The sequence below is a fragment of the Balaenoptera ricei genome, chromosome 13, assembly GCF_028023285.1.
Source record: "Balaenoptera ricei isolate mBalRic1 chromosome 13, mBalRic1.hap2, whole genome shotgun sequence".
Taxonomy (NCBI): Eukaryota; Metazoa; Chordata; class Mammalia; order Artiodactyla; family Balaenopteridae; genus Balaenoptera; species Balaenoptera ricei.
The window spans coordinates 15,605,021-15,631,907 of record NC_082651.1 but is presented as its reverse complement, the minus strand read 5'-3'; the positions used below and the strand labels follow the sequence as shown (position 1 = coordinate 15,631,907).

General features: G+C 45.1%; 1 protein-coding gene across 2 annotated transcripts in view; it reads right to left on the bottom strand.

The window, feature by feature from the left end:
* Positions 1-26,887, bottom strand: part of ST3GAL5 (ST3 beta-galactoside alpha-2,3-sialyltransferase 5) — a 51,367-nt gene that overhangs the window by 6,200 nt on the left and 18,280 nt on the right. For both annotated transcript variants that reach the window (XM_059942836.1, XM_059942837.1), the window contains exons 2-6: positions 22,248-22,371; positions 18,490-18,601; positions 7,193-7,536; positions 3,604-3,790; positions 1,973-2,131 (exon numbers count right to left, since the gene is read on the bottom strand). In XM_059942836.1, the coding sequence (XP_059798819.1) occupies positions 1,973-2,131; positions 3,604-3,790; positions 7,193-7,536; positions 18,490-18,601; positions 22,248-22,371 (926 nt within the window). The remainder of the gene's footprint in view (positions 1-1,972; positions 2,132-3,603; positions 3,791-7,192; positions 7,537-18,489; positions 18,602-22,247; positions 22,372-26,887) is intronic.

Genomic DNA, 26,887 nt, shown 5'->3' with positions numbered 1-26,887 from the left:
TATTGCCAAACCACCCTCCGGAAAAAGTGCCAACTTATAATTCTGCCTACATTCCTGCCAAACAAGGACATTATCAAGCTTTTAAATCTCTGCTAAGAAAACAGGCAAAAAATGTCACTGTGGCTCTAATTCGCTTGTACTTGATTACTGGTGAAGATGAACATTTTATCATGGATTCCTGGGCTGTATTAATTTCTTTTGTGAAATGTCTGTTCATATCCTTTCCTCATTTCTTTATTGGCTCATCTTTTTCTTTTTGATTTAATAAGATCTCTTAATGCTTTGAGAATACTTACTCTGTAATTTCTATGATAAATTTTCCCCCACTAACTTTGTTTCTGATACCCTTTGCCATTCGGCAATTTCGTATTTCACGTAATTAAATCTGTCCATTTTTTAAAGGTTACTTTTAAAATAAAATCGACCTGCAAACCAACAAATGAGCATCTGCCTGTGTTTAAAAAAATACTATGGAATCTAATAAAGAAACAGGGCAGTTTAAAAGATACAGAAATCTAAGTGCATTTATAGTGAAACCTCTTTATAACTTAGTTTAAGAATCTTGCCAAAGTATGTTGTCTTTTTAAAAAAATTGTTTTGTTAAAAGTGATGCCAACAGGTTAAAAGTTATAAGCCCACATTCCGGAGGAACCCATGTGCTCTGTGTGGGAGAGCCCAGCTAAAGCCAATCAGAGACCCGACAGTCACTGGTCGGGGGTAGGGCTGCTCTCCTATGAGAGGCAAAACGCATCATGGGTTCTGGACACGTTCCTGCAATGGGCAGAAACTACATGGCCCTCCTGGGCTCCCCATGGATGGAGAGGCCAGAGCCCTGGAGGAAAACGGCGGACTGCAAAGGGAACAGCTTCCACTATGTGAACCATTTCACCCGAGCTGGGTGTTCAAGCCTGAAGCTGGAGCCAGAGTTGGATTTAGCTCTTACTGATCGCAGTGAAGAACTAGGTTTTTGTTTTTAAGGAGACTATTCAGGTATTTGTTTTCCTTAACAAGCACAGAATTCTTCCTTTAAAATTTACACAGTTGTGTTAAAGCATCTTTTTAATTAGAATTTGATTCAAAGGGCAAATAGAAGACCCTGCTCATCTGCCTATGGGATGAGGACCCCTGAGTCTAGCTCTGTGTTTGCAAATTGCACCCCAGACCAGCCCCATCTCCTAGGAGGTATCTCAGGCCCCCAGTGTGGGTAGCAGTCCCCACGTTTCAAAATTCCTTGCTTTTCCTTATATATAAATGTTTTTGCTTAAACGATTTCCACTGCTTTCAAAAAAGTTTTATTTAAAGACACAGGTTTAGCTATTCAGATCATGAAGAAACAGGTAATAAAGGCATTTCCCCCCAGCAGCAACACAGGCTAATTGCAGGTAAAGAATCTACTGCAGTGAACAGCCTATAGCACCAAGGTTCTCAAAGCAGGCTGAAAAATAAAAATCACCCAGGGAACTTTGAAAATCCCAATGTACAGACCACAACACAGAGAGATTAAATCAGAACGTCTGGGGTGGGATCCAGGCATCAACTGAAAAGCACTGGTCTAAAGGATTGCTTATTTACCATCACCTATAAGGTGATGATAAACGTCAATTTTCACCCAAGTGGCCTGTAGAGTTAAAATGTAAAGAACTTTCTGACCACCGAAGTTCCTTTCAGTGTCCTGCAGCTAATTATACGGAGTCCTGGAGTAAGAATACCTTAAATAATATCTCAGTGACCGAAGTGCTAACGTGCTGACTATACTAATGAGATGAGCCACCGGGAGTGGGGGGATTAAACAGTGGGGAGCCCTAAGGTGAAGATGTAGAGAGGGAAAAACACATGGAACATCTAATCCATGACTAGGTTTCATCGCTGGAAGATGCTTCTGGGTATAGAGCTGAGCCTCACTGAAAGTTGTACAGGTGCCTTCTTTCCAACACAGAGAAGAACAGCTAAGTTTCAGTAGCGACAAAAATACCTTATCTCGGCCCCAGAACCTTGACTGAGGCTCTGAGTATTGAAGGATGTCAAAGGCAGTCTCTTTGATAATAACTGGATTCAAAATCCTGAACTGTTTTGGCTGTAGTGGGATTTTTTCCGCCACCTGCTTCCAAAAGAAGAGTCGCACCCAAAACGGCTAAGGAAAGAAAGCAAGCAATCATTAGGGGGCTTTAATAAAGTTATCTTATCAGTGGAGGGGGGAGAGTGCATCCCCTGCTAATGAGGCCAGAACCGTGGGTGTGGTCCCTTGTGGGTTTGTGTGCTGCATTCTGTGGCAAAGTCACAGATCTATGCAAATCCAGTACCTCAACTCAGACAAGCAGCTCTAAGGATCTGATTTATGAAGGTGGCACTGGACAAGGAAAGGAACTGCAGAAGCAGCTCTTTATTGATTTGGGGAAGAAATTGTTCAGGTAATGACCTGAGATAGTCAGCCTTTTTAGGATTCAAAGCCACCATTTTGCCCAGGGAAAACCAAGCAAATAGATCCAATTCGAGGGTATGAAGTGTTCTGGGTGCCCCGCCTGTGCTCAGGCCCCCACCATGCACCCCCTTCTCCACTTACTCCACTTCCTAGTCCTGTGATGTCTCTTGGTAACTGACTGTAAGTCATTTCATATGTGCTTCATCTTTCAACTAGAACAACTACCCAAGAGAAAATCCAGAGGACCACAATAACCTGTACGGAATCGAGCTTTGGAGATACAAATTCTCCAGCACATGAAGCTTCTGTGAAAAGTCTGATATGTCCTGTTAACTTTACAGTCAGCTGGTTTGTGCAAGTGCATATAAACGCACACACACTGCTTAACAGCTGACCTCTGGAATTTATTTCAACATAATGTGGAGGGTTGGGGGACTATAAAAGTAAGGTGATGGATTATTGTAAAGACAAAGAAAAGGAATATGACCAAGTTGGGGCCAGCTCCTCCACATCTGCCCTTCTGGAACGCTGTGAATTGACTCCAGCGAGAACACCACCAGGGGCTTCCCCAGTGGCGCACTGCATAAGACGCCGCGCTCCCCATGCAGGGGGCCCGGGTTCAATCCCTGGTCAGGGAACTAGATCGCACAGGCATGCTGCAACTAAGAGTTTGCATGCCGCAACTAAGGAGCCCGCCTGCCACAACTAACACCCAGCGCAGCCAAATAAATAAATAAACATTAAAAAAAGAAAAAAAAAAAAAGACCACCACCAATCAAAGCATTTTTGGAGAATCTCTTTGAAAATACTCTTCAGAGAATTTATATATATTCTTCTGAATAGCTGCAGTAATGGTTTATATTCATGTGTATAAATCTAATTTCTGAAAATAGTCGGAAGCCATGTAAATTCAAGTCTGGTGAATGAGGTGGGTGGTCAACCTCAATAATAGCCATTTTGGTCCCAAGCTTGTTATTTCCACTAAGTAATGATCCCAGTTTCCACATGTGACTCAGTCAAGTTCTGAAAGCAATTTCCAGGGGAAGTTCTGAGGGGCTTCTACAAAGGGAGTGTTTATTTGAAAGCCTGTGTGTTAGTTTAAAAATAAAAACCTGTTAATTCCAATCAGAGACCCCTTCGCTTTTTACGAAGGCATATCTGATAGCTGAATTTCTAGTGCTTACCAGGGTTTCATTTTTGACCATCGCCTGAAGCCAGTTGAAGTCAACACTCTTAAATAAAACAGCAACAAACAAGTCATTGGAATAATATTCAAGGTCAGACAGTGGCGCACCCTCTGGATAAGTCATCCTTATAGTAGTTTTATTTCCAACATGCTCTGAATATCCTTCAACCGGTGCACTGTTTAACCTATTTGAGTAAAAAGGACAAAGATAAACTGACATTAACCACTTTAACACATGCCAAATTCCTGCAGCGTGTTTTCCACATTTTTTTAGGACTGGGAACGAGGGTGTGGTTGGGGGGTAGGGCACCCCTCCCAGCAGCCTTGTCATCCCTCAGCTCTGCCCTTTCCAGGTGCTTGATGAACGCAGTCTTCAGTCTGCAAGAGACTCCCGTACCCAATCTCTGAATGACAAGCAATTCCATCTAGTCCTGCCACTTTAAGCCAACCCAAACACATTACACTCTGGGCACTAGTCATGTTTCCTTGAAAGCTTCCCATTGTGCTTAGATATTAGTGGTTCTTGCCAGAATTTCAAAAAGGTAATCAGAAAAGAAAACCTAAAAACCGGGGCAAGGCAGACACAAACCATAGTTATATAGACAGGGTTGGGCCCAAGGAGGGCACTGGGTCCAAGTGCAACCTGGTCTTGAATTAAAGCAGGAATTTGGGGCACTTAGAACTGTTAGATCAATGAAGGCTTTGCCAGGGTGGATGCTCTGGGGAAAATGTTAAGAATTCTTCCCAGAGCAGTACCACTCACACAGGTACACAGTTTTGAAATCTCAAAAAAAGTCTGTTTGGTTCTTTCCCTGTATTATCACACCTGTATAAACCTTTCTTTTCTATTCCACTGCCACTTCCCCACTTCCTCTTCCAGATCTCAGATACCTAACTCCTGGATTATTAAAAGCTATTATTAGACATGACAACTAAATGCACAGCATGATCCTGGACGAGGTATTTTCTTTTTCTCTTCCTTTCTTTCTATTTTATTATTTATTTATTTATTTATTTATTTATTTATTTATTTATTTATTTATTTATTTTTGGCTGTGTTTTTTTGGTCTTCGTTGCAGCGCACAGGCTTTCTCTAGTTGTGGCGAGCGGGGGCTACTCTCTGTTGCGGTGCGCGGGCTTCTCATTGTGGTGGCTTCTCTTGCTGTGGAGCACGGGCTCTAGGTGCGCGGGCTTCAGTAGCTGTGGCACGTGGGCTCAGTAGTTGTGGCGCACGGGCTTAGTTGCTCCGCGGCATGTGGAATCTTCCCGGACCAGGGCTCAAACCCGTGTCCCCTGCCTTGGAAGCGGATTCTTAACCACTGCGCCACCAGGGAAGCCCTCTTTTCCTTTCTTTTTAAATAATGGACACAACTGGAATAACTGGTGAAGTCTGAATAAGGTCTGTAGCTAAGGTCTGTACTGCATCAGTGTTAATTCCCTAATTCTGAATATCGTCATGCGGTTCTATAAGAGAATGTCCTTGTTGTTAGGAAATGCACACTGAAGTATTTAGGGGTAAAGAAGGAGTTTGAGATTTGCAACTAACTCTCAAAGGGTTCAGAAAAGAATAATAGTATATAAAGAGAGAAAATTATAAAGCTAGTGTGATACAGCGTTATCAACTGAGGAATCTGGGAAAAGGGTGAATGGGAGTTCTTTGTACTACTCTTGCAACTTTCCTGTTAAGTTCAGAATTGCTTTAAACCTAAAAGTTACCCCAGGGGGGAGAGATAAATTGGGAGATTAGGATTGACACATACACACTACGATACATAAAACAGGTAACTAATAGGGACCGACTGTATAGCACAGGGAACTCTACTCAATACTCTGTAATGACCTATATAGGAAAAGAATCTAAAAAAGAGTGGAAACTATCACGGCACTGTAAATCAACTATACTCCAATAAAAATTAATTTTAAAAATAAATAAATAAATAAATAACATAAAAGTTACCCCAAAAAAGTTTTTCAACTGATCTCCATCATAATAAGGCTAAGTCCCCTTCCTTGGTCCCCAGTGCTCTGTGGCCCCCAGTGCCTGTGCCTGAAGTCCATGCTGTCCAGTCTGGCCCCACCATCACTGGGCATCGAGCCACCTGCCCAGCCCCCTTTCCCTCTCCCAGGCCCTCGTTCCTTCTTCCAGGTAAGGTTCCCCACCCAGATCTCCTGCCCACCTCCTTCCTAAAGGGCTAAATCCCACCATTCTTCAAGGTCAGCTCAAGGCCGCCCTTCTCTTCCACTGCATCTCTCCTCTGGACTGGAGTGTGCACCCCGGTTTCTTACCTCTTCTCCTCCCGTGTATTGGTCGTGCACCATTAGAAGGGCATGTGGGGTCCTGTCTGCCTCCCCCGGTGCCGCCGGTGCACGGCTGCTCACACAGAGTCAGGGTGAGGTTCTGGAAGCCTCACAACCCTGCATGTGGAATGCTAGGCTCTGGCCTGGACCCTGTGCCCCACAGTGTCTCTGTGTCCTCATGCCTGACCCTGGCTAAGGGGATGGCTTCACCATGGAACGAGAACATCCAGAGCACGTGACAGTGTCTGGCACACAGGAAGCACCCAGAGAAAGGAAGCAGTTACCTGACGAGGTAACCAACGTCCACAACCCCCGAGGCCCCAAACCCACTCCCACACCCTCACGTCACACCTTTCGCCTTAAAACGTGGTTCTTACTTGTTTCTTCTATCTCTTGGCCCTTACAAAAGTCTGGTTCTTTCCTACAAACATCTTACACCCCGTGCCCTTTCCTCCTTAGCTTCCTACACATTTTCCAAAAATAGCTGCTAACATGTACTGAGCATCTACCCCAAGTCTGACACTGTTCCAAGTGCTTTACATCTAGATGTTAACTCATTTTGTTTTCACAGTAACCCTATAAGGTCTGTGCCATCACTGCCCCCATTTACAGATGAGGAAACGGAGGCAAGGACAGGACAGCAAGGAAACTTGCCCGAGATCACAGCTACTGGGGATAAAGGCATTATGTGGATACAGCACCACTTTCAGGCTCAAAATATCTGAGATGGATCTTGTCATCCTCCCTCACTAGCCAGAGATTTTCCTCAACTACTCCGTCTCTGACAGCGGTCCCACTAACGTCTCAGATCCCAGACTAGAAATCTTGGTGTCCCCTGACATGACTGTCCAACTATCAGAAACTCCTGTAATTTAGGATGATTGCCTATTGCCTGTTATGTGGCTTTCAAACATCTCTGTGTGCTTTCTGGCCCCAGCCGGTGCCACCTTCCAGGGCTCACCCACCCCAAGCCCTGCTCTCAGAAGCCAGGCGCCCCACTGACTCAAGCTCCCTACACTGCATCCTCCTCTGGGCCCTGCCTAGCACAGCCTTCCACCTTTGCTGGCTTATCTGAATCTACCCATCCTTCCAACCTTCACCTCCTCTGAAAGGGTTTTTACCAAAATTAGGGTCAGTACTGCACAGTTTGGGGCGTCCAATCCTTTCATGTCTTTGTTTCAACTTCTCAAACAGTGAGTCCCCTGAAGGCAGGGACATGTAGGGCCGCCCTGACCCACAGCAGAGAACTGAAGTCCAGAGGGGAGAGGATGGTCTGAAAGCCAACGTACCTTATCACAACATCGAACTGGTTCAGGGCCTGGCCCAGCTCTAGTCCGTGGAGGATTCCACCACTTCCAATGACCACACAACGCCTGCAGCTCTTGGCTTTCAAGTGTGCAGGAAAGTCATGCTCGGGCAAGAGTTCCAAGAGGGTCTGGACTTTCTCGGAGAACTTGCGGAATCCGAAAGGAGGGTCGTACTTGTACTCGGCCTCGCTCCCTGCGGGGGCCTTCGTCACGAAAGGTGGCAGGTCCGAGCTGTACCTGTGCCTGAAGAGCTGCCCCATCGACCTCTTGGCAAACTGGGGCCGGCATTCCTTCTGCAGGACTTGCTGGGCATATTGCTGGGCTCTCTGGAATGAAGCACACAGACCTGAGTGTCAAAGGGTCTCAGGCATCAGAAATATACTCTGACAGGTGACACTTTGTCCTGCGATGTTTGATGTACCTCCCTTGTGGATGACTGTCTTGTAACACAAAACACCTGCTTTAGGGGGCTTCCCTGGCGGCGCAGTGGTTAAGAATCCACCTGTCGACGCAGGGGACACGGATTCGAGCCCTGGTCCGGGAAGATCCTACATGCCGCGGAGCAACTAAGCCCGTGCACCACAACTACTGATCCTGTGCTCTAGAGTCCTTGATCCACAACTACTGAGCCCACGTGCCACAACTACTGAGCCCATGCGCCACAACTACTGAAGCCCGCGCGCCTATAGCCCGTGCTCTGCAACCAGAGAAGCCACCGCAATGAGAAGCCCTCGCACCGCAATGAAGAGTAGCCCCCCTCTAGCCCACGCGCAGCAACAAAGACCCAACGCAGCCAAAAGCAAATAAATAAAATAAATTTTAAAAAACAACAACAACAAAAATCTGGTTTAAAGAGTTAATTTGGGCTTCCCTGGTGGCGCAGTGGTTGAGAGTCTGCCTGCCAATGCAGGGAACACGGGTTCGAGCCCTGGTCTGGGAGGATCCCACATGCCGCGGAGCGACTAAGCCCGTGAGCCACAATTACTGAGCCTGCGCGTCTGGAGCCTGTGCTCCGCAACAAGAGAGGCCGCGACAGTGAGAGGCCCGCGCACCGCGATGAAGGATGGACCCCGCTCGCCGCAACTGGAGAAAGCCCTCGCACGGAAACGAAGACCCAACACAGCCAAAAATAAATAAATAAATTAATTAATTAAAAATAAATAAATAAATAAATAAAGAGTTAATTTATGCTAGAAACTTGAGAGGGAAACCTGGGAGAATCACATGACAAGGAGACAAACTCAACAAGGATATTTATTTCATGGCACAAGTAAAACAGGAAGGACCCCCACCTCCTACCCTCCCAGCCTAAGCTGTTCAAATAAATTTGGGGTGTTCAAATAAATTTTGAACAAATTTTCAAATAAATTTTGAATAAATTTTGAGGTGTTTATTTTAAGCTGTTCAAATAAATTTGAGGTGTTTAAGATTTCATGTTTCATAAAATCCTGACATGGGAATTCCCTGGTGGTCCAGTGGTTAGGACTCTGTGCTCCAATGCCGAAGGCCTGGGTTCGATCTCTGGTCGGGGAACTAAGATCCCACAAATCGCGTGGTGCGGCCACAAAAAAAAAAAATCCTTACATGTGCTACAACATGGATGAACCTTGAGGACACTATACTCAGTGAAATAAGCCAGCCACAAAAGGCAAATACTGTAGGACTCCATTTATAGACAGCATCTAACAGTCAAATTCATAGAAATAGGAAGAACAGTAGTTACCAGGGGCTGGCGGGGAGGGGAAATGGGGAACTGCTGTTTAATGGGTAGAGTTTCAGTTCTGCAAGATGAAAATGTTCTGGAAATCTGTTTCACAACAATGTGAATATACTTAACAGGGCCAAACTATGCATTTAAAAATAATGAAGACGGTAAATTTTATGTGGGTTTTTTTTTTAAACACAATTTAAAAAAAAAGATTTCCAGGGACTTTACTGGCAGTCCTGTGGTTAAGACTCCGAGCTCCCAATGCAGGGGGCACGGGTTTAACCCCTGGTCAGGGAACTAAGACCCCACATGCTGTGCAGCACAGCCGAAAGAGAAAAAGATTTCCTATTTCAGGTTCCTATCTAGTTGGATGAGAAACAGGCTTATTTATCAGATGGAGTAATGAGCTTCACACAGTCTGGAATGGGAACCAGGTGTAACCTGCAACGGCGTCCGGTCAACAAAGAAGTTGCCTTGGTTTTGTATACCATCTTCCCTGCACGTTAATATTTTGCATCGACAAGAAATGACTGTTGAAGGCCAAGTACACCAGCCCGGCTGAACACAGCAAGACACGGAGAAACAAGGAACAGACACCCACTTGCCCCACAGTCTGCCCCTGGGCTCAGTCTGGCCAAATGCTGCCTCGGGACCATCTGGCAACATCACTGTGCCTTCTGTCCTCATCGCCACACGGAGCAGTTTTGGCCCTACCTCATCCCTCCTCCCACCAAGCTGCGTGTGTGTGTGTGTGTGTGTGTGTGTGTGTGTGTGTGTGTGTGTGTTCCTCTATTTTATTTGCTGGGATATTTATTTTCAGGATTGAATATGTCTTTTGAACTGTGTCAGTATTATTATGAGGATTATTATTGCCATATACAGTTTTAAATGTTTGTCTCAACTATGTTTTTCCTCAAAGTCTTGTCTGATTTTTGCATAATAAAATTTTTGTAGAAATAATCATCTTACTGCAGGAGAACCCCACTCCCTTTTCTTTAAATTACAGCTTCAAAAAGTTCTTAGTACTGGGAAGAGCACGCTGTCTACATCTTAAGAATCTGGCCCCATGTCTGAAGAAGGGAATGGATTTTCTTTGAGCCTCAGAAGATGCCGCAGACACGACGTAAGGTCACTTGTCTGAGGTCACCGGCACGACACCTAGGACACCTCGCAAGATGGTCCTGAGTATCTTCGCTTTGAGGGTTCCGGGTGGCACACCCAGGAAGAGGGCTGAGCTGGCAGGCTCACGTCGCCTGATCACCTCCCAAACCCCTACAATCCCAGCCTCTGCCCACAGAGAGCAGGTGACAAACACCACCACTGGTACCTCGCGAATTAGCATCTCCGAGAGGAATCGGAGGGAAAGCTAAGCAAGGAATCGGTCGTAACCCAGAACAGCCCCTGCGTGGAGGGCTCGCCCTGACCAGGCCTCCAGGTTGGTGACACTCTGCACCTGCAGGCACTTAATGCCCAACTTGGGGGCAGGGCAAGAAGAGGAGCCACATGTACTATCCATACTTGTCTCTACACCCCGGGCCTGAGGGTTGGGAACAAGTTTTTAGAGAACAAAAGGTCTAATTCTTCACTATGGAAGGACATCCCAAGCATCTTGTTTTACAAATCTCCTGGGATAGAAATGAACATCCGAGAAGTGCCAAGAGACGGCAGCTTAGTGACTGACTCAGGACTGGAAAGAGAGGTGAGGTGATGGAGCCGGACACTGGAGCACGACTCTTGGGCACCAAATTTTCTAGTTTCACTTGGAAGGAGTGAAATTTCATTCCATTTCCATTCTGGCAAAGAGTTCCATCTCAGGCCTCAAACTTAATTTTCTAGACTGCGAGCAGAGCATCTTTTGATGGTGGCCCCTCCCGTCCCTCAGCAGGTGCAATAAATCAATCCCAGTGACAATGTTCTGAATGCCACTGGAAATGGCCAAAGCCACAGCAATTCCTTTTCTTCTCTTGTTTCAACTTGTTTAAACATGTAACACGCCCCAGAAGTGTCTCAGCCTCCCTCCTTCCTCTTCCAGGTTTCAAAGCTCAGAAGAAAAATGCCTCGGGGGGGAAAGCTCGCCTCGTGGAGCTGCAGTCAAGACCGCCAGCATCCCGACCTTCCTCTTCTCCACTGCAGACAATGTCAAACCTGGGAGCCAGAGCAGGCTGGCGAGGAAGGACGCAGTGGGGTCCGGATGGCATCCATCCCGGGTGAGGACCACTGGGAACCAGAGGACTGGTGACTTCCTCAAAGATACAGGAGCCCCGTCTTCTCCCAAATCGAGGCATGGACACAAGAGCTTCATTTTTTGAAAGGCTTCAAGGCTGAGCTTGCTGGCTGCCCACAACTGAGAATAAACAGACATCAGGCAGTTTCAGTTGTCACTGATGTGGCGATGTGCCATGGAAAACCACAATGTGAGAATTCCCTGAAGGATATTAAAAAATGAATTTTCCTCAGTAAAAATCTCCATTTTCATTTCTACCCCATAATTTTTAGGACAATCCTTCTCAGAAATATAGGCAAGTGGCATAATTCTTAGTAAAAGGCAATGTTTTCTTTTATTTATTGATTTAAACCCAGGACAGGGCACAGCATTTGGGATGAAGGAGAGTTTGGGGCCTGGAGCTGACTGGACCTGGGTAGGAGCCCAACTCCGCCACAGACCACATGAACCGAGGGGATGAGTTATGCAATGACACTTTCATTTCCACGTTTGTAAACTCTGGTTTAACTTCCATGAGTTAGCTGTCTATAACTTTTACGTGGTTAAAAGCGGAAAAATCTGAATAAACAAGTCACAGAGAGAATAGCACAGTAAAATCTCAACCGGTCAATGGTTGCCTCAGGCTGGTAGTTGAGGGTGGCGATTGACCACAGAAGGGGTGAGCGGGAATTAACTTGTGTGATGAAATGTTCTAAACAGGATTGTGGTGATGGTGGTGTCACTATAAATTTACTAACACTCCTCCAACTGGATGCTTAAAAGGTGAAAGTCTTATGGTATGTATGTTTTATCACAATACACGGTTAAGAAGAAAACAATCAGGTGATCTGGATCTAGACGCAGTTTCAGATCTCTTTACCAGTAGTGTAAACTTGGTTAAAGCATGAACTTTAAGGCTTTTCAAGGCTTCAGTTTCCTCACCTCTATGAGACCACTAAAGGATGGTCTGGGAAAAGCAAGAGCGGCACCCAGGAGAGAAAGGGATCGATCTGGAAGTGTGAGTGTCTGGACTGATTTAACTCAGCCCAGGGTTACTCTGCTTACTTTTTTTTTTTGGCCACACTGCCCTGCTTGCAGGATCTTAGTTCCCCGACCTAGGATCGAACCCGTGCCCCCTGCATTGGGAACGCGGAGTCTTAACCACTGGGCCGCCAGGGAAGTCCTACTCTGCTTACTTTGGATACGTGAGTGTAGGTCTATGGAGTCACAGTGAAGACGTAAACTTGGCCATGATGAACCACACGGCCCAGGAGGCAGTCCCCAGGGTGATGTGTGGTCTTTAGTTCCTGAGGGAAGGCCAAGTTCAAACTGGTGCTACCACGAGGTCTGAACCTAAATTGATGTGAATGTGCTCTTGTCTCTCTTCACACATCTTTTAAGTGCAGTTTCACATCTGCACCACACTCAAACTGTCCAAGCATCCCTGCAGAGACCACTGTTCGTCTTTTTTCACAAATGGCACGTTCAGGGACATCTTTAAATAGAAAATAGAAAACCCACAGCAAACATGGCCACACTTCCGCTGTATAAATACAGGCAGAATGCAACCAGATGTTCAGAGTCCAACAGGGTTGTTGACCTTGCAAGTTGTTGAACGTCATCAACAAAGCTCACAGGGCCCCACTCTCACGACTCTGAGACCCTCCTCTGCTAATACACAGCCACAATCATTCAGATTCGTCCAAACTCTCTTGGTAGTAAGGATCAGTCTCCACCAAAGCCTGGAGACAGGGTTTTCTTTGCAGAGAGCTCATACTGAACACCATCTCCCAGCCCTTCATACCAGCCGGCTTCCCCGGCTATTTCCTCTATTCTGGGGACTTGAGAGAGGATTTCTCTTCTTGTATAGGGATGCGTGACCAGATATCAAAGTTAGGAACCGCTTGGTGTGGCATTCAAGGCCTCTCACGCTCTGGTCCTGTCTCATTTTCAGTCTCACATCCTGCTACTCCCCACCCCGAATCCTCAGCAGTATCTACTCTTGCTGTTCCTCTACTTTGCAAAGCCTGCTGAGACATGTGCTGTCTGCACGTGCTGTCACGACCATTGTGAAAAGTAGGGCAATTTGACAGAGTCAATAGTGCTAAAAAGCTACATTTTTTAAAAAAAGTCTCAAGTAATAGAATAAAAGACACCCCTCATTCCACCACGGTTAGAGCAGGCTTTCACTTTCTACTTTATTAATTTCTGAATGGAGACTTGCACAAACCTGTTTGACTTAACCGTGCCCCCATTCCTCCTTTTTTCCGCACCATTACGGGGGACTTTCTAATTGGAAAAAATAACGATCTTTTAGAAGTCTTTCAGAAATGGGTTGATGTGGCAGTCACCGTGGGCTACCTCCTGGGTCTCCATTTCCTGCTCCTTCCTCTTCGGGAACCGTAGCGTCCTTCGTTCAGGCAGCCATCACCCCTTCTCCATGCAGGCAGTGGGGCTTGGGAGGCTGATCCCACTCATCAGGTCCTTCCATCCCCCCATCAGGGATGAGTCAGGAATCCTTACTGGAGCCAGTTGGGACAGGGCACTAGCACCCATGAGAGGCTGTTACTGGCCCAGCAGTGAACTTAGGTTTAAAACTGGTTCCACCAGCCTAAAGCGGGGTGGGGGGGGGGGGACTCACATGCCATGGTTCAGGGGGAAAGAGAAGGGAGAGTCTGTTTACTGGGGGATAGGAAGAGCTGAATAGGAGGTATCTGCCCTAGTCCTCAAAAGGATATTAAACTTAATGTACATAACTGAGAGTCCTCAAAGAATTGCCTGTTAAAATTTAACTGTGGATTTTCTGTACAATCTGGAGTTCAAAGATGAGACACCGTGCTGAGGTTTGAGTAATATCTCTCCTCCCTCTGGAGTTCAATACATATAAGTACGTATTCGTTAATGTAAAATGTTATCCCACAATTCCTATCTCCCAAGGGCTTGTCTGGAGGACAAGTGGGGAAGACAAAACAGTTAAAGTACCACAGTGGTATCTGTCAGGATTAAGGTATGAGGGGGCTCCTAGAAGACAAGAGAGAAGGATGATCGGAGAAGGATCTTAGAAAAAGTAACCCCTGAGCTGAGATTTGATGTAAAAGATAAATAATAGAGAGGCAAAGGAAGGGATCCAGGCAGAGAAGAAAGAATGCAGCAAATACAAACTATTACAGAGAGAATGGATAAACAACAAGGTCCTACTGTAGAGCACAGGGAACTATATTCAATATCCTGTGATAAACCATAATGGAAAATATGAAAAAGAATATATGGGTGTGTGTGTATATATAAAATATATAAAACTGAATCACTTTGCCATACAGCAGAAATTAACACAACATTGTAAATCAACTCTACTTCAATAAAATAAATTAAAAAAAAAAAAACGCAGCAAACACAGAGACGAGTCTTCAACAAAGATGCTGGGACAGGGGTTTCCCTGGTGGCGCAGTGGTTGAGAATCTGCCTGCCAATGCAGGGGACACAGGTTCGAGCCCTGGTCTGGGAAGATCCCACATGCCGCGGAGCAACTAGGCCCGTGAGCCACAACTACTGAGCCTGCGTGTCTGGAGCCTGTGCTCCGCAACAAGAGAGGCCGCGATGGTGGGAGTCCCGCGCACCGTGATGAAGAGTGGCCCCCACTTGCCACAACTGGAGAAGGCCCTCGCACAGAAACGAGGACCCAACACAACCAAAAATAAATAAATAAATAAACTCCAATTTCTTAAAAAAAAAAAAAAAAAAAGATGCTGGGACAACTGGAAAGCCACAAGCAAAAGAATGAAGCTGGACCCTGACTTCACACCATATATAAAAAGTAGCTCAAAAATGGATCAAAGGCCTACGTATAAGACCTACAACTAGAAAACTTTTAGAAGAAAACAGTAGGCAATGGTTTCTTAGATATGACACAAGGAACAAAATGAAAAGTAGATGAACTGGACTTCATCAAAATTGGAAACTTATGTGCTAAAAATGACACCATCAAAAAAAGTAAAAAGACCACTCACAGAATGGGAAAAAAATAGTTGCAAATCATATATCTGATAAGGAACTGGTATCCAGAATATACAGAGAACACTTAAACAACTCAATAATAAAAAGACAAGCCAATTAAAAATTGGGCAAAGAATTTAAATAGACATTTCTCCTTAGAAGACCTACAAATGGCCAATGAGTACATGAAAAGATGGTCAACATCATTAGTTATCAGATCAAAACCATAACGAGGAAGAAGGAAGCTCACCAAGGACCTGTGAGGGGGTTCGTGTGCCTGATACAGGCAGGGCTGCGATGGTAGCGGTGACAAAGGGGACCTGAAGAGATTGGCAGGAACCAAGTCATGAAGACCCCTACAGGCCAGACTAAAGAGTGCAGATAATCTCCTGAAGGTAAAGGAGAGAAACCAAAGAGTCTGAAGCAAGGAAGCAACATGTCAGATTCAGTTATTAGAAATACTACTTCCGCCATAATTAGCATGCCTGAATGCAGAAAGGCGGGTAAGGAGACACTGAACTGGGGCAATGGTGAGAACAGAGGATTTCAAGGGCAACCCTGCATCATTATTCCTTTTTCCAGAATCCTAGAAACTATATATTTGTATAAGCACAGCCCCGCTTCTCAAATAACATACTTTAGATGGGACAATGAAATGCTTACACAAACATTCATAATACCAGATGGAATCTGGTAAGTTTCGGAGGAGCTTCAAAGACCACTGAGGTTCAGTTTGAACGTCACTGAGTGGGAACTAGTGGTGTCACATGCCTGCATTCAGAACAGGAAAAACCCAGGTTACGAAACCAGCCTACGCTTTCCAGCCAGGTACTAGACGATTGCAGTGAACCACGGAATTCCAGGGCTGGAAGGGTTCAGAAGGCCCTTGCGCCACCAACTGTCTGATGCCTGAGTTCTACCCCAAAATAGTTATCCTGGCTTTGGTCAAAGACCTCCAGAGATTCACCACAAAGGCAGCTCATTTTCTCCACCTTTGGATGTCGTGGACCATCAAACCCTTCTCCTTTCAGCTTGGCTGTCACCCTTGATCCAAAGTTCTTCCAGTGAGGCCACCCGGGCAGGCTGACTCTCCCCTGGGCCAGGAACTCTCCCTCTGGCTTGTTGGCAGCAGCTGCCATGTGTCCTGCACTGGTCTTCTCTATGCAAATGTTCCCATCCCTTCAAAGGTTCCTCAGGGACAAGGTCTGGAATCTCTGCTCTGGTTCTTCTCAGAAATCACTAGGGAATTCCCTGGCGATCCAGTGGTTAGGGTTTGGCGCTTTCACTGCTGGGGCCCGGGTTCAATCCCTAGTTGATGAACTAAGATCCCGCAAGCCACAGGGTGTGGCCAAAAAAAATTTTTAAAGTCATTAGAATTCCTTAGGGGAAACTTAAAGAGCCATAATGACCAGAGCACTTGTCTGAACACGGCAGGTTCGAGCAGACCACCAGTGGCCTATTAATGTAGCTAAAAAGAAAACAGCTGTAGGCAGCCACAGCACAGTTGACGCGGACAGCGCTGGCCAGGCACGAAAACCACTAAGTTGACTTCACCCAAGGTGTTACCAAACCACATCTTCTCCATCCATCTCACAAGTTCACACAGTGCTCTACTCTTGCACAGAGAGTTCACATCTCTCCTCAATTAACCCAGACTCGAGAGCAGTGATCTCTGTTGTTGGTCAGAAGGTCAACGGCCTGATGAATGAAATGGACAGGACAGAGGGGACGCACAGAGAATGTGGAGAAGTGTAGCAAAGGGACGAGTTCACAGATACCAGTAATCGTGTATCACAGTATCAAGTGTCAGCATTTCAGGGTTTTTCCAGGAGACAAAAAACAGAGACAGGATGTCTGCAAAGTTTATCCAAGCGAGCTGTGGAAGGCCTTGGAATTGAAAGGGATTTGGGAATGTCTGCAAGGCCAGCCGTTCAGGAGGGAAAGCCCGAGCGGATGATGGCGGGACCACATCCTGCTCCAGCAGAGCAGAGGGGCTAATGCTGCCGAGATGAACTGAGTCGGCCAACATCTGAGGGACAGAAACAGCAGGGGAGGAAGGCCCCGTGATCAGCAAGACCCCTGAGACACAAGGGTTCTGCACAGGCCAAGCTGTGCATTTGTTAACTACAGTACACTCTTTTCATTTACATGTTTATACCTGTCTGTACTAAGAAAAATGTGAGGTACTTCAAAGCATATACAGAATAGAAACACGTGATTAAAAATCAGGACTAGAAAAGGAGCTTTGTGCATACTATCTTACTGGACTTTGATGACCACCCCATTGCACAGACGTTGTTATCTACACCTCACAGCTGAGGAAACTGGGACTCCAAACGATTCAGTCACTTGCCTCAGGTCTCATTGTTACGAAGCGGCATTTAGATTTGAATCCGGGTCAGAAGTTTAAGCTCTCTCCTCTGCATCATGCTACCTATAACTTCTGGCTTCCTCTCTGTGGACGCTCCCTACCCCAGCAGCAAGCAGAGTCACCAGGAGACTGGACTCTGAAACCACACTGCTGGGTCCAAGCCTTCACACCACCACTTACTTGCTGAGGTAACCTCAGACAGGTTACTTAAGGTTCCTCCCTATCCTCAGCTATGAGGTGGGGGTAATAACACTAGCCGTATCCCCAGGACTGTTATGAGGGTTAAATGAGTTTCTATTGCTAAAGCATTCTCAGAACAGCTACACAGTATATACTAAACTAGATTAACTAAACTAGTTAACTAAACTAGGTGTGAACTTGGGCCAGCAACTTAACCTCCCAGGCCATCATCTGTAAGATGCAGAGAACCCTGGGATATCTCTCAGTCATGATGATCACTAAATGAGATAATACATGTAAAGCACCCATACATGTCGGTTATCATTATTACCATGCTACTTTATTGAAAATCATCTGTCTTTGGTCCAAGGCTGAACAGTATCAGATAATTTATAACTCAGACAGTGAAATCAGCATTTAATATGTCAATTGATTAAAAAAATAAATACACATTGAAGGAAAAATCTCGAAATACAATGTGCAATCATTAAAACGAAAAATAAAACACAGAAATGACAAATGATACTAAAAGAATTTCTTCCTGATCTGCTTTAAGAACATGTACGCTGGCAGCGTCATGGTGTATTAATTCCATGACAGGTGCCCTACAGGGTCAAATGGAACTCACCTCACCCCACGGCTTCAGTAAATGGGGGAAGAACAGTGAGTGTTAGGTGGGTGTTTTGAAGTGCTAAGGTTAAGTGTTTTCCCTTCTGTTTATAACTTTCATGAACATTTGATTATAACACTTGAGAGACAATATTACTATTTAAGCGTACACTTGGAAATATTCTAATTGAAACCACACTGATGGAATATCTAACCTTTATGCGGTTGGGGTCCACATAATGCATTTTTTTCGTGTCACATTCTTCAGTAGTATAATTTAACTTGAGGATATAAAGGATCCACACTCCAAACACAAGCAATGTACACCTAGAAAAAAAAACAATTACGTATAATGATGTCGTCACGTGATAATCAAGAGAGATCATGTGAAATAACTGAAAACCTAACCCAAATAGTCTGCCTGCCACACAGCATAAAAGTACAGTCTTTAAGATGATCTCTTAAGGCAGCATTTCTTATTTTTCTAACAAGAGAAATTAGTCATTTATGACTGTCTTTGTTACAAGCAAATATAGAAAAAACTTTTTTCTGCAAAGGTACCACAATAAAATCCGAATCACAATATAGATTACTGGACTTAAAAAAAAAACTAAGTAATAAATTTTGAACTATAGAATCTCAGCTTCAATTTTTTGCCACTTTAAAATAGTCAGTCCTGAAAATGGTTATTTTGAGACTTTAGTCTGCCATCTTCTCAGATGCCTGGCTTTCGGAATAAAGTCGTATTCCTTGCCTCAATTAAAAAAAAAAAAAAAAAAAAAAGTCAGTCCTGGGACTTCCCTGGTGGCGCAGTGGTTAAGATTCTGCACTCCCAATGCAGGGGCCCCAGGTTCGATACCTGGTCAGGGAACTAGATCTCACATGTATGCCGCATTAAGAGTTCACTCTACAACTAAGGGGCCCACGTGCCACAACTGAGGAGCCCGTAAGCCACAACTAAGGAGCCCGCCTGCCGCAACGAAGACCCGGTGCAACCAAATAAATAAATAAATAAAATATTTTAAAAAATAATGAAATAAAATAGTCCTTCAAATACTGTAAGATTCCGCTTATTTGAGGTACGTAGAGTAGTCAAAATCGGGACAGAAAGTAGAATGGTGGTTGCCAGGGGCCAGAGGAAGGGGGGCTGGGCTTAGTGTTAATGGGTATAAAGGATCAAGCTTTTCAAGGTGACAAGAGTTCTGGAGGTGGATGGTGTGACGGTTGCACAACAATGTGAATGTACTTAATACCACTGAACTTGTACACTTAGAAATGGTTAGGATGGTAAATTCTATGTTATGTTATTTTACCACAATAAAAATAATTAGGAGAAAATACAGTGAGTTCTTAAAAAAAAAAAAGGAAAACAAAATAAACAATCTACTTATTATTCTTCAAAACAATTCTACTCAGAAATGAGGCTAAGACAGTACCACCAGTCACCTTTAATACCACCTATGAAAACTATTTTTAAAGATCTGATAAATTCAAACTATTCTACAGTTTAAAACACATGCGTGCACGCACACACACACACTAGGAGAAAAGAACTGAGTCTAGTCCTGCTTCTAGAAATCTCATTTTTAATAAGCTCCCCAAGTGATACTGGCAAAATAAAGGTTAAAAAATAGTTTAAATCAAGTTTATGAACCAGTACTTTAAATAAGTTGCGTTATTGAAAAAACGAAGTTAAGGAATAACCTTAAGGGGAAAATATACTCTAAAGAAAAGGGCAGTTTAAAAACTATAGCATCTAGGGCTTCCCTGGTGGCACAGTGGTTAAGAATCCACCTGCCAACGCAGGGGACACGGGTTCAAGCCCTGGTCCGGGAAGATCCCACATGCCGCAGAGCAACTAAGCCCCTGAGCCACAACTACTGACCCTGTGTGCCACAATTACTGAAGCCCACGTGCCTAGAGCCCGTGCTCTGCAATAAGGGAAGCCACTGCAATGAGAAGCCCATGCACCTTAACAAAGAGTAGCCCCCGCTCGCCGCAACTAGCGAAAACCTGCACGCAGCAACGAAGACCCAACGCAGCCATAAATAAATTTAAAAAATATATATATATAGCATTTTGCATAGTATACCATACACAATAGATGCTAAATAGTTCTTAATATTTGAGGATTATGTTGCAAGAAAGTATTGCTAGGAAGTGTTTTCAAGACTTCTTGATTCTCATTTCAATAGACTCTACCATGAAAACCTGGACAAGCATCTTAATTCTTCCCTGGGATCAAATACAATGCTAAGTGAATGGGATGCAACCACTTGCATAAAAAAGAGAGGGTCGGGGGAGGGGAATACACACACACGGTACTTCTTACATACACAAGACTGCTAATGTTGGTCATCTTTAAGTGGAAAGAGGAAATGTGGGGAGCAGGGATGAGAAGATGTTTTACTGAGTACCTTTAATATCTTTTGAATCTTGTGAATGCAGTGTGACCTATTCTTTTCTCCAGTCCCAGAAAAGGTATTATACTCAGTGCATTAATAATTCCCTTATTTTGGGGACTTCCCTGGTGGCCCAGGGGTTGGGAGTCCGCCTGCCAATGCAGGGGACACGGGTTTGGGCCCTGGTCCGGGAGGATCCCACGTGCCGTGGAGCGGCTAGGCCCGTGCACCACAACTACTGAGCCTGTGCTCTGGAGCCCGCAAGCCACAACTACTGAGCCTGCGTGCCACAACTGCTGAAGCCTACGTGCCTGGGGCCCCTGCTCCACAACAAGAGAGGCCGCCGCGATGAGAGGCCCATGTACCACAACGAAGACCCAACACAGCCAAAAATAAGTAAATAAAATAAATTTAAAAAAAATAATAATTCCCTTATTTTGATTATAAAAGAAAAAAAAGGGGGAATTCCCTGGCGGTCCAGTGGTTAGGACTCCGAGCTTTAAATGCAGGGAGCACGGGTTCAATCCCTGGTCGGGGAACTATGATCCCGCAAGCCGTGCAGCGTGGCCAGAAAAGAAAAACAAAAAGGAAGGAAGAAAAAGTTAAAAGCAGGCCCAGAATCTACAGCACTGATTCCGTTGTTCTGTAATTCCTGGTTGCAAGTCCATCTCAGCCACATTGTAAGCAGCACAGGGCCCAGGTCTATCTCCCATGTGGCCAGCACCCAGCCTGGTGCCAGGCATATGAGGGCCTCCATAATTACTGGTTGATGACAAAAGGAGATGGAAAATGATCTGAGTGTTTATTAACATACATTTCCTTTCCCACCTTTCTTCTTCTACACCTCCCGAATTAGTAACATGAGATGGGAGGCTAGATTTCAGGGTTGGATTTCTACCTGTCAGCATGAAAGAAAGGATAGTTTACCACCTAGTTTGGCTGGTACCAAGTAAAACTGACAAGTTCCTCCTTTAACAATTCTATCTCGGGAGTTCCCTGGTGGTCTAGTGGTTAGGATTTGGCGCTTTCACTGCAGTGGCCTGGGTTCAACCCCCGGTCGGGGAACTGAGATCCCACAAGCCTTGCCGAGTGGCCAAAATTAAATAAATAAATACAATAAAATATTAAAAAAAAGAAAAAAATTCTATCTCTTATTAGGATGTACGGGTGACCTGGCTGGTACACCTCTCATCCTTTTTAGTGTTTGATATTCAATGTTATTCAAATGCCTGTCGGGGACTTTCATTAACTGTGTTTTTAGATTCACTGGAAATAGCGAAGGCCAAGGGGATAGCCCTCTTGCACTAGGTAGCGGCTGCGAGGGCTGTGCACTGGAAGCTGTGGGGACTGCAGGCTCCTGGCTGGCGCTGTGCTGCCACCAGGCACAGCCTGATGCACGAGCCCACGGCACCTGTGCTCTGAGCCTTGACTCAGATGTGCCTTTAAATGATCCCTGACCAAGTGTGACCGCGGATGAGAGCCATCTTCAGGGCTCTCACTGAATTTTTCCCCCAGTTCTACCCAGTTCACCCAAATCAGAGGTGTCTTGCGGCCCGAGGGCTCGTGCTTACTTGAGGATGTCTTTTAACAATAAGCTGGGTCTTCTCATCTTGTTCTGAGCACGGGTGTACCATTGCAGGGAGGGCCGAGAGCAATCGCTTTTCAGCTTCACGCGGTTGTACTCGCTTGGCATTGCTGTGAAGAGAGGAGAGGGCAGGAGAAGGGAAAGAGGAAAGTGAGTTCAGCAGATTATGCTTTTAAAGAGCTTTTTTTTTTTTTTCTCCTGGCCTCTCTGCGCAGCTTGCGGGATCTTAGTTCCCCGACCAGGGACTGAACCTGGACCCTTGGCAGTGAAAGCGCCAAGTCCTAACCACTGGACCACCAGGGAATTTCCTAAAGCGCTTTGATGGGGTATAGCCATGCCATGAAATACTACTCAGCCAAAAAAAGGAGTGACCGATTGATACACGCAACTGGATGAATCTCGAGGCAATTATGCTGAGCCAATACTAAAAGGTTACACATTGCAGGATTCCATTTATATAATATTCTTGAAATGACAAAATTACAGAAATGTAAACAGATTAGCTGTCAGGGGTTAGACAGGGGGTGGTGCGGTGGCTATGGAAGGGCAACAGGAGGGGTCCTTTTGGTGATGGAAATATTCTGTATCTTGACTGTACCCCTGTCAATATCCCAGTTGTGCTATTCTACGGTTTTGCAAGATGCTACCATTGGGGGGAAAGTGAGTAATCTGTGTTATTTCTTACAACTGCTTGTGACTCTACGACTATCCCAAAAGTAAAAGTCTAATTTTTGTTGAGTCTTTAACTATTAGAGATACTTACGGAACTATTTACAGATGAAACAGGAGAAATGAAATCTGCTTCAAAAAAAACCAGGAAGGGGATAAGTGTTTGTGGGAATAGCTGACACAAGATGAGCTTTAAACTGCTGTCGAATCTGGGCAATGGGTACATGGGGCTCACTATACAATTCTCAAAACTATTTGAAATTTTCTATAATAAAAGTTTAAAAAGAAAGTGGTACATTAAAAAACAGGAAGAGGGTTACACTAAGAAAAAAAGAAAAAGAAAACATGGCAATTAAAAAAATTTTTAATGACAACTTTAAAAGAGGTTTTCTTTAAAAAATACATATGTTCTCTGGTATGCTTGCCTACTTATTCTTTTGAATTAATTTTATTCTCAAATTTTCAATTTTTAAGCAATATTACAAGGGGTATTGTAGTAGAAATCAAAACATCTCCCCTCATATCAGTTTCCCCCTTCCTCTCTCCTCTGGATTTTTAGCTGGGCACATGGCCTCCCAGAATAAAGACTACATTTCCCAGCCACCCTTGGAGCTAAGTACAGCCTTGTGACTAAGTTCTAGTCAATGGGATACAAGCAAAAGTGACCCGGAGAACTTCCAGGGTGCTTTCCTTGGCATACGCCCTTTTCTCCTTTATCCCCCTTCCTGCTGGCTGAAATACTGACACTTGATGAGCCACTTTGGACCACACAGCATGTCACCCAAGGGATGGAGGAGCAACAAGAGAGAAGGGGCCCGGGCCCCTGGACCACCCCAAGGACAGAGCTGCCAATCCACCTTAGACTGCCTGCCTCTGGACGCCTACATGATGGAGAAATAAACCTCCATGTTGTTGAAGCAACTGTTAATTAAATCCCAGCTAATATAGGCACCTATTGCATTATGATATTTACATATTAATTCAAGAAATAATGTATATTATATACATTATTTATTATATATTAATTCAAGAAATAATGTCTTTACTATACTTAGTCTTGAAGCCAGGAGGAAGTTGTATCTCATTATTCACTTCATTTCCCCCATTAGTGCTGTGCCATTTTCTTCGAAAAAAAAAAAATCTTTTATCAAATTGACATCCAAGTATTTGATTTCTTGCTACTGTAAACACTCTCCCTCAACTGCAATTTTAACTGTGTAACGCTAGAGTACAAGAATTTTCATAGACGTGCATCACTCCGTTTGAGTAGTTTCAAAAAACTGAGCCAAGGGCCTCACTAGTAAACCTCTGCTGAAGAATCTACTGAATTCTTAAAGGAGAAGAGAGATCAACTGAGACCCTGGAAGGTTTTCAATCACCACAACTTCGTGGTTACTTAGATGCACAGTCAGCCAAGTGGTGGGTCCTAGGGGGCTGCCTATGACCAGGGCATCTATAAAAAGGAAGTTTCTATGATGCCTGTGTTTTTATGACCAGAACGACACTTCACACCCGCGTGGACCTCCCGAGAACAAAGCAGACGGTGGTATTGGAACCGGGATCCCACCCTTGCCCACGGCTGGCGTGCTGGACGGCGCTGTGGGCTCTGGGCTCTACTCTGCCCCCTCTTTCTCATCTGCTCTGCCACTCAGGCTGCATGCCTGCAAACTGCATTCCCAGCCTCTCTCTTGTGCCACCCGGCTTCCTGAGGAACTGTGATTGTGTGCCGTCTGGGTGGAAAACTGGCAGGCAAAGGGAGGGGGCAGCCTTTCATATCTCTATGGTTTCTGGTTTCCTGCTGGATACGGACTGGGACATCAGATAACTCTCTCCTGCTACTTTTAGGGAAGTGGAACCAAACAGGAAGAGGCTCTGGAAGTGAGAGGAGGGTCTACAGTCCTGGACTCCTTCCTCTTCTCACCACTACTGCCACACAACACACTCATGCATCATTCAAACGCTCAAAAAAAAAAAAAAAAAAAAAAAAGAGAGAGAGAGAGAAACAAAAGAAAAGAAAAAGACAGTTGTGTTAGTTGTGTTTTTGTTTTGTTTTTCCTATCACACTGGAGAGGATCTCAGGAGAGACCCCTAGGCTCAGCTCCTCCACCTGCCACCTGAGAAGTCTGGGGCAACTGACTCTAACTCTTGTAGCTCAGTTTCCTCATCTGGAAAATGGGTCCAATATTACCTACCTCCCAGGATTCATGTGGGAATGGTGGTTGCACATAAGAAGCACTACCTCAGTGCTGGCTGTTGCTATGGTTACACAGAGAGGGAGGTGACAGGCATTTTATACTCTCTCTCCCCAACCCCTTTCTAAACGCCCAGCTTCCTTCACCGGCCTCTCCTCCCCACCGTGATGGCCCAGCCGCTCCTTCACTCAGTCTGCGCACCATGCCGCGCGCCTTAGAACCACGCTTCCCTCCCAACCTCTGCAATGGTAAACTCCCTTACACACGGTGCAGGACTCCAGGGTCCCGGTTCCCACCCTCAGCACCATTTCCTCCTCGCTCACATATATTCACGACAAGGTTCACCACTTGCCTTTTACTCACCTCCTCAAGGGATCAGACCCCAAATCTATCTCCCTATGCAGGCCTCTCACCCAGCTCAGACCTGTCTAGCTAATGACCTGCCTGCTATCTTCACCTCAAACAAAATCACAAAGCAGAATCTATTCTCACATCATTTGGTAGCTGTACCATCCACTCAGTCATCCAAGCCAAAACCTGCAGGTCGGCTCCAGACTTCTCCCTGGCGTCCCCAGGCCCAATCAATCCCCAGGGCCTCTCAATCATACCTTCTTGAACTTCCTGGGCCCACGGACATTCTCTTAGTGGAGGTCACTTACCCAGACTCCCGTGTCTCAATTTTGTCCCTTCAAAGCCATCTCTCTAAAATATGTATCTGCTTAGTGGCTCCCAGCTCATCTCAGGTGCTATGACTTCAGGTGACAAACTTGTCTGTTACACTCTAGCCACAAAGAAGTACTGTTAGAAGCCTGGATGTGCCACATTGCTGCCTCCGTGCCTTTGTACAGATGCACGCTCAATCTGGAATCCTGGTGGGAATCCTCCCTCAACGATCTGCCTGGTGACGTGTCTCCTTTCACCCTTAAACACTTCTCCTTCTCTGTGAAGATCATTTTCAACACCATAACCGTCCCTGGGCACTTCCCCATCTCTGTTTACCGTTATGAACTGAAACGTTCTGTGTATATTTTGGGTCTCCTCTACCTTTCTGCAAGCACCTGGAGGACTGAGCTGCAGGGCCGGGGCTTTGCTCATCTTTGTAACCCTAACACCTAGGATAGGGCTTGGCACACAGCAGGCCCCTAAGAAACATCCCACATTGAATGGAATGTGCATGACTCGCCTATGGTCTGTTATCAAACAAGATAAACTTCCCCCCCACCCAAGTGTACTTTCCCAATGATATTTAAGATTAAAACTAAAACTGAATGTTAACAGCAATTCTAAGAGCAAAGAGTAAAGTGTAAACTCTACTGAAACATCGAACATGTCCAGCAACAGGGAAATTTGTTGGTAAATTATGGTGCAAACCACTTAGAATACTCTGCAGTTGTTAAAAAGCTTTTGCTACACGAAGTGGAATCTGTGACCACAGCCTCAGCATCAGCTGGGAGCAGGTTAGACATGCAAAGTCTCAGCACTGCCCCCTCCATCTGCTGAGTCACAGGATTCATAGGAACGTTAAAGTTTGAGAAGCACTCAAAGTATTCGGTTCATACATTTATTGGCACAGAAAGATACTGCAAGAAAAAAGCAGGTTTGTAAAAATGTATGTATATATACCTATAATCACGTTCTAGGGTGTACCTACTCAAGGTAGGAGAATTTGATTTCCCATGAAGTCACTGAATCCTCCTACTTGGGTTGGAATGTCTTCTTCCAATTTAGAAGGGACCATTTGTATTCAACATGACAAAAGGAGGGC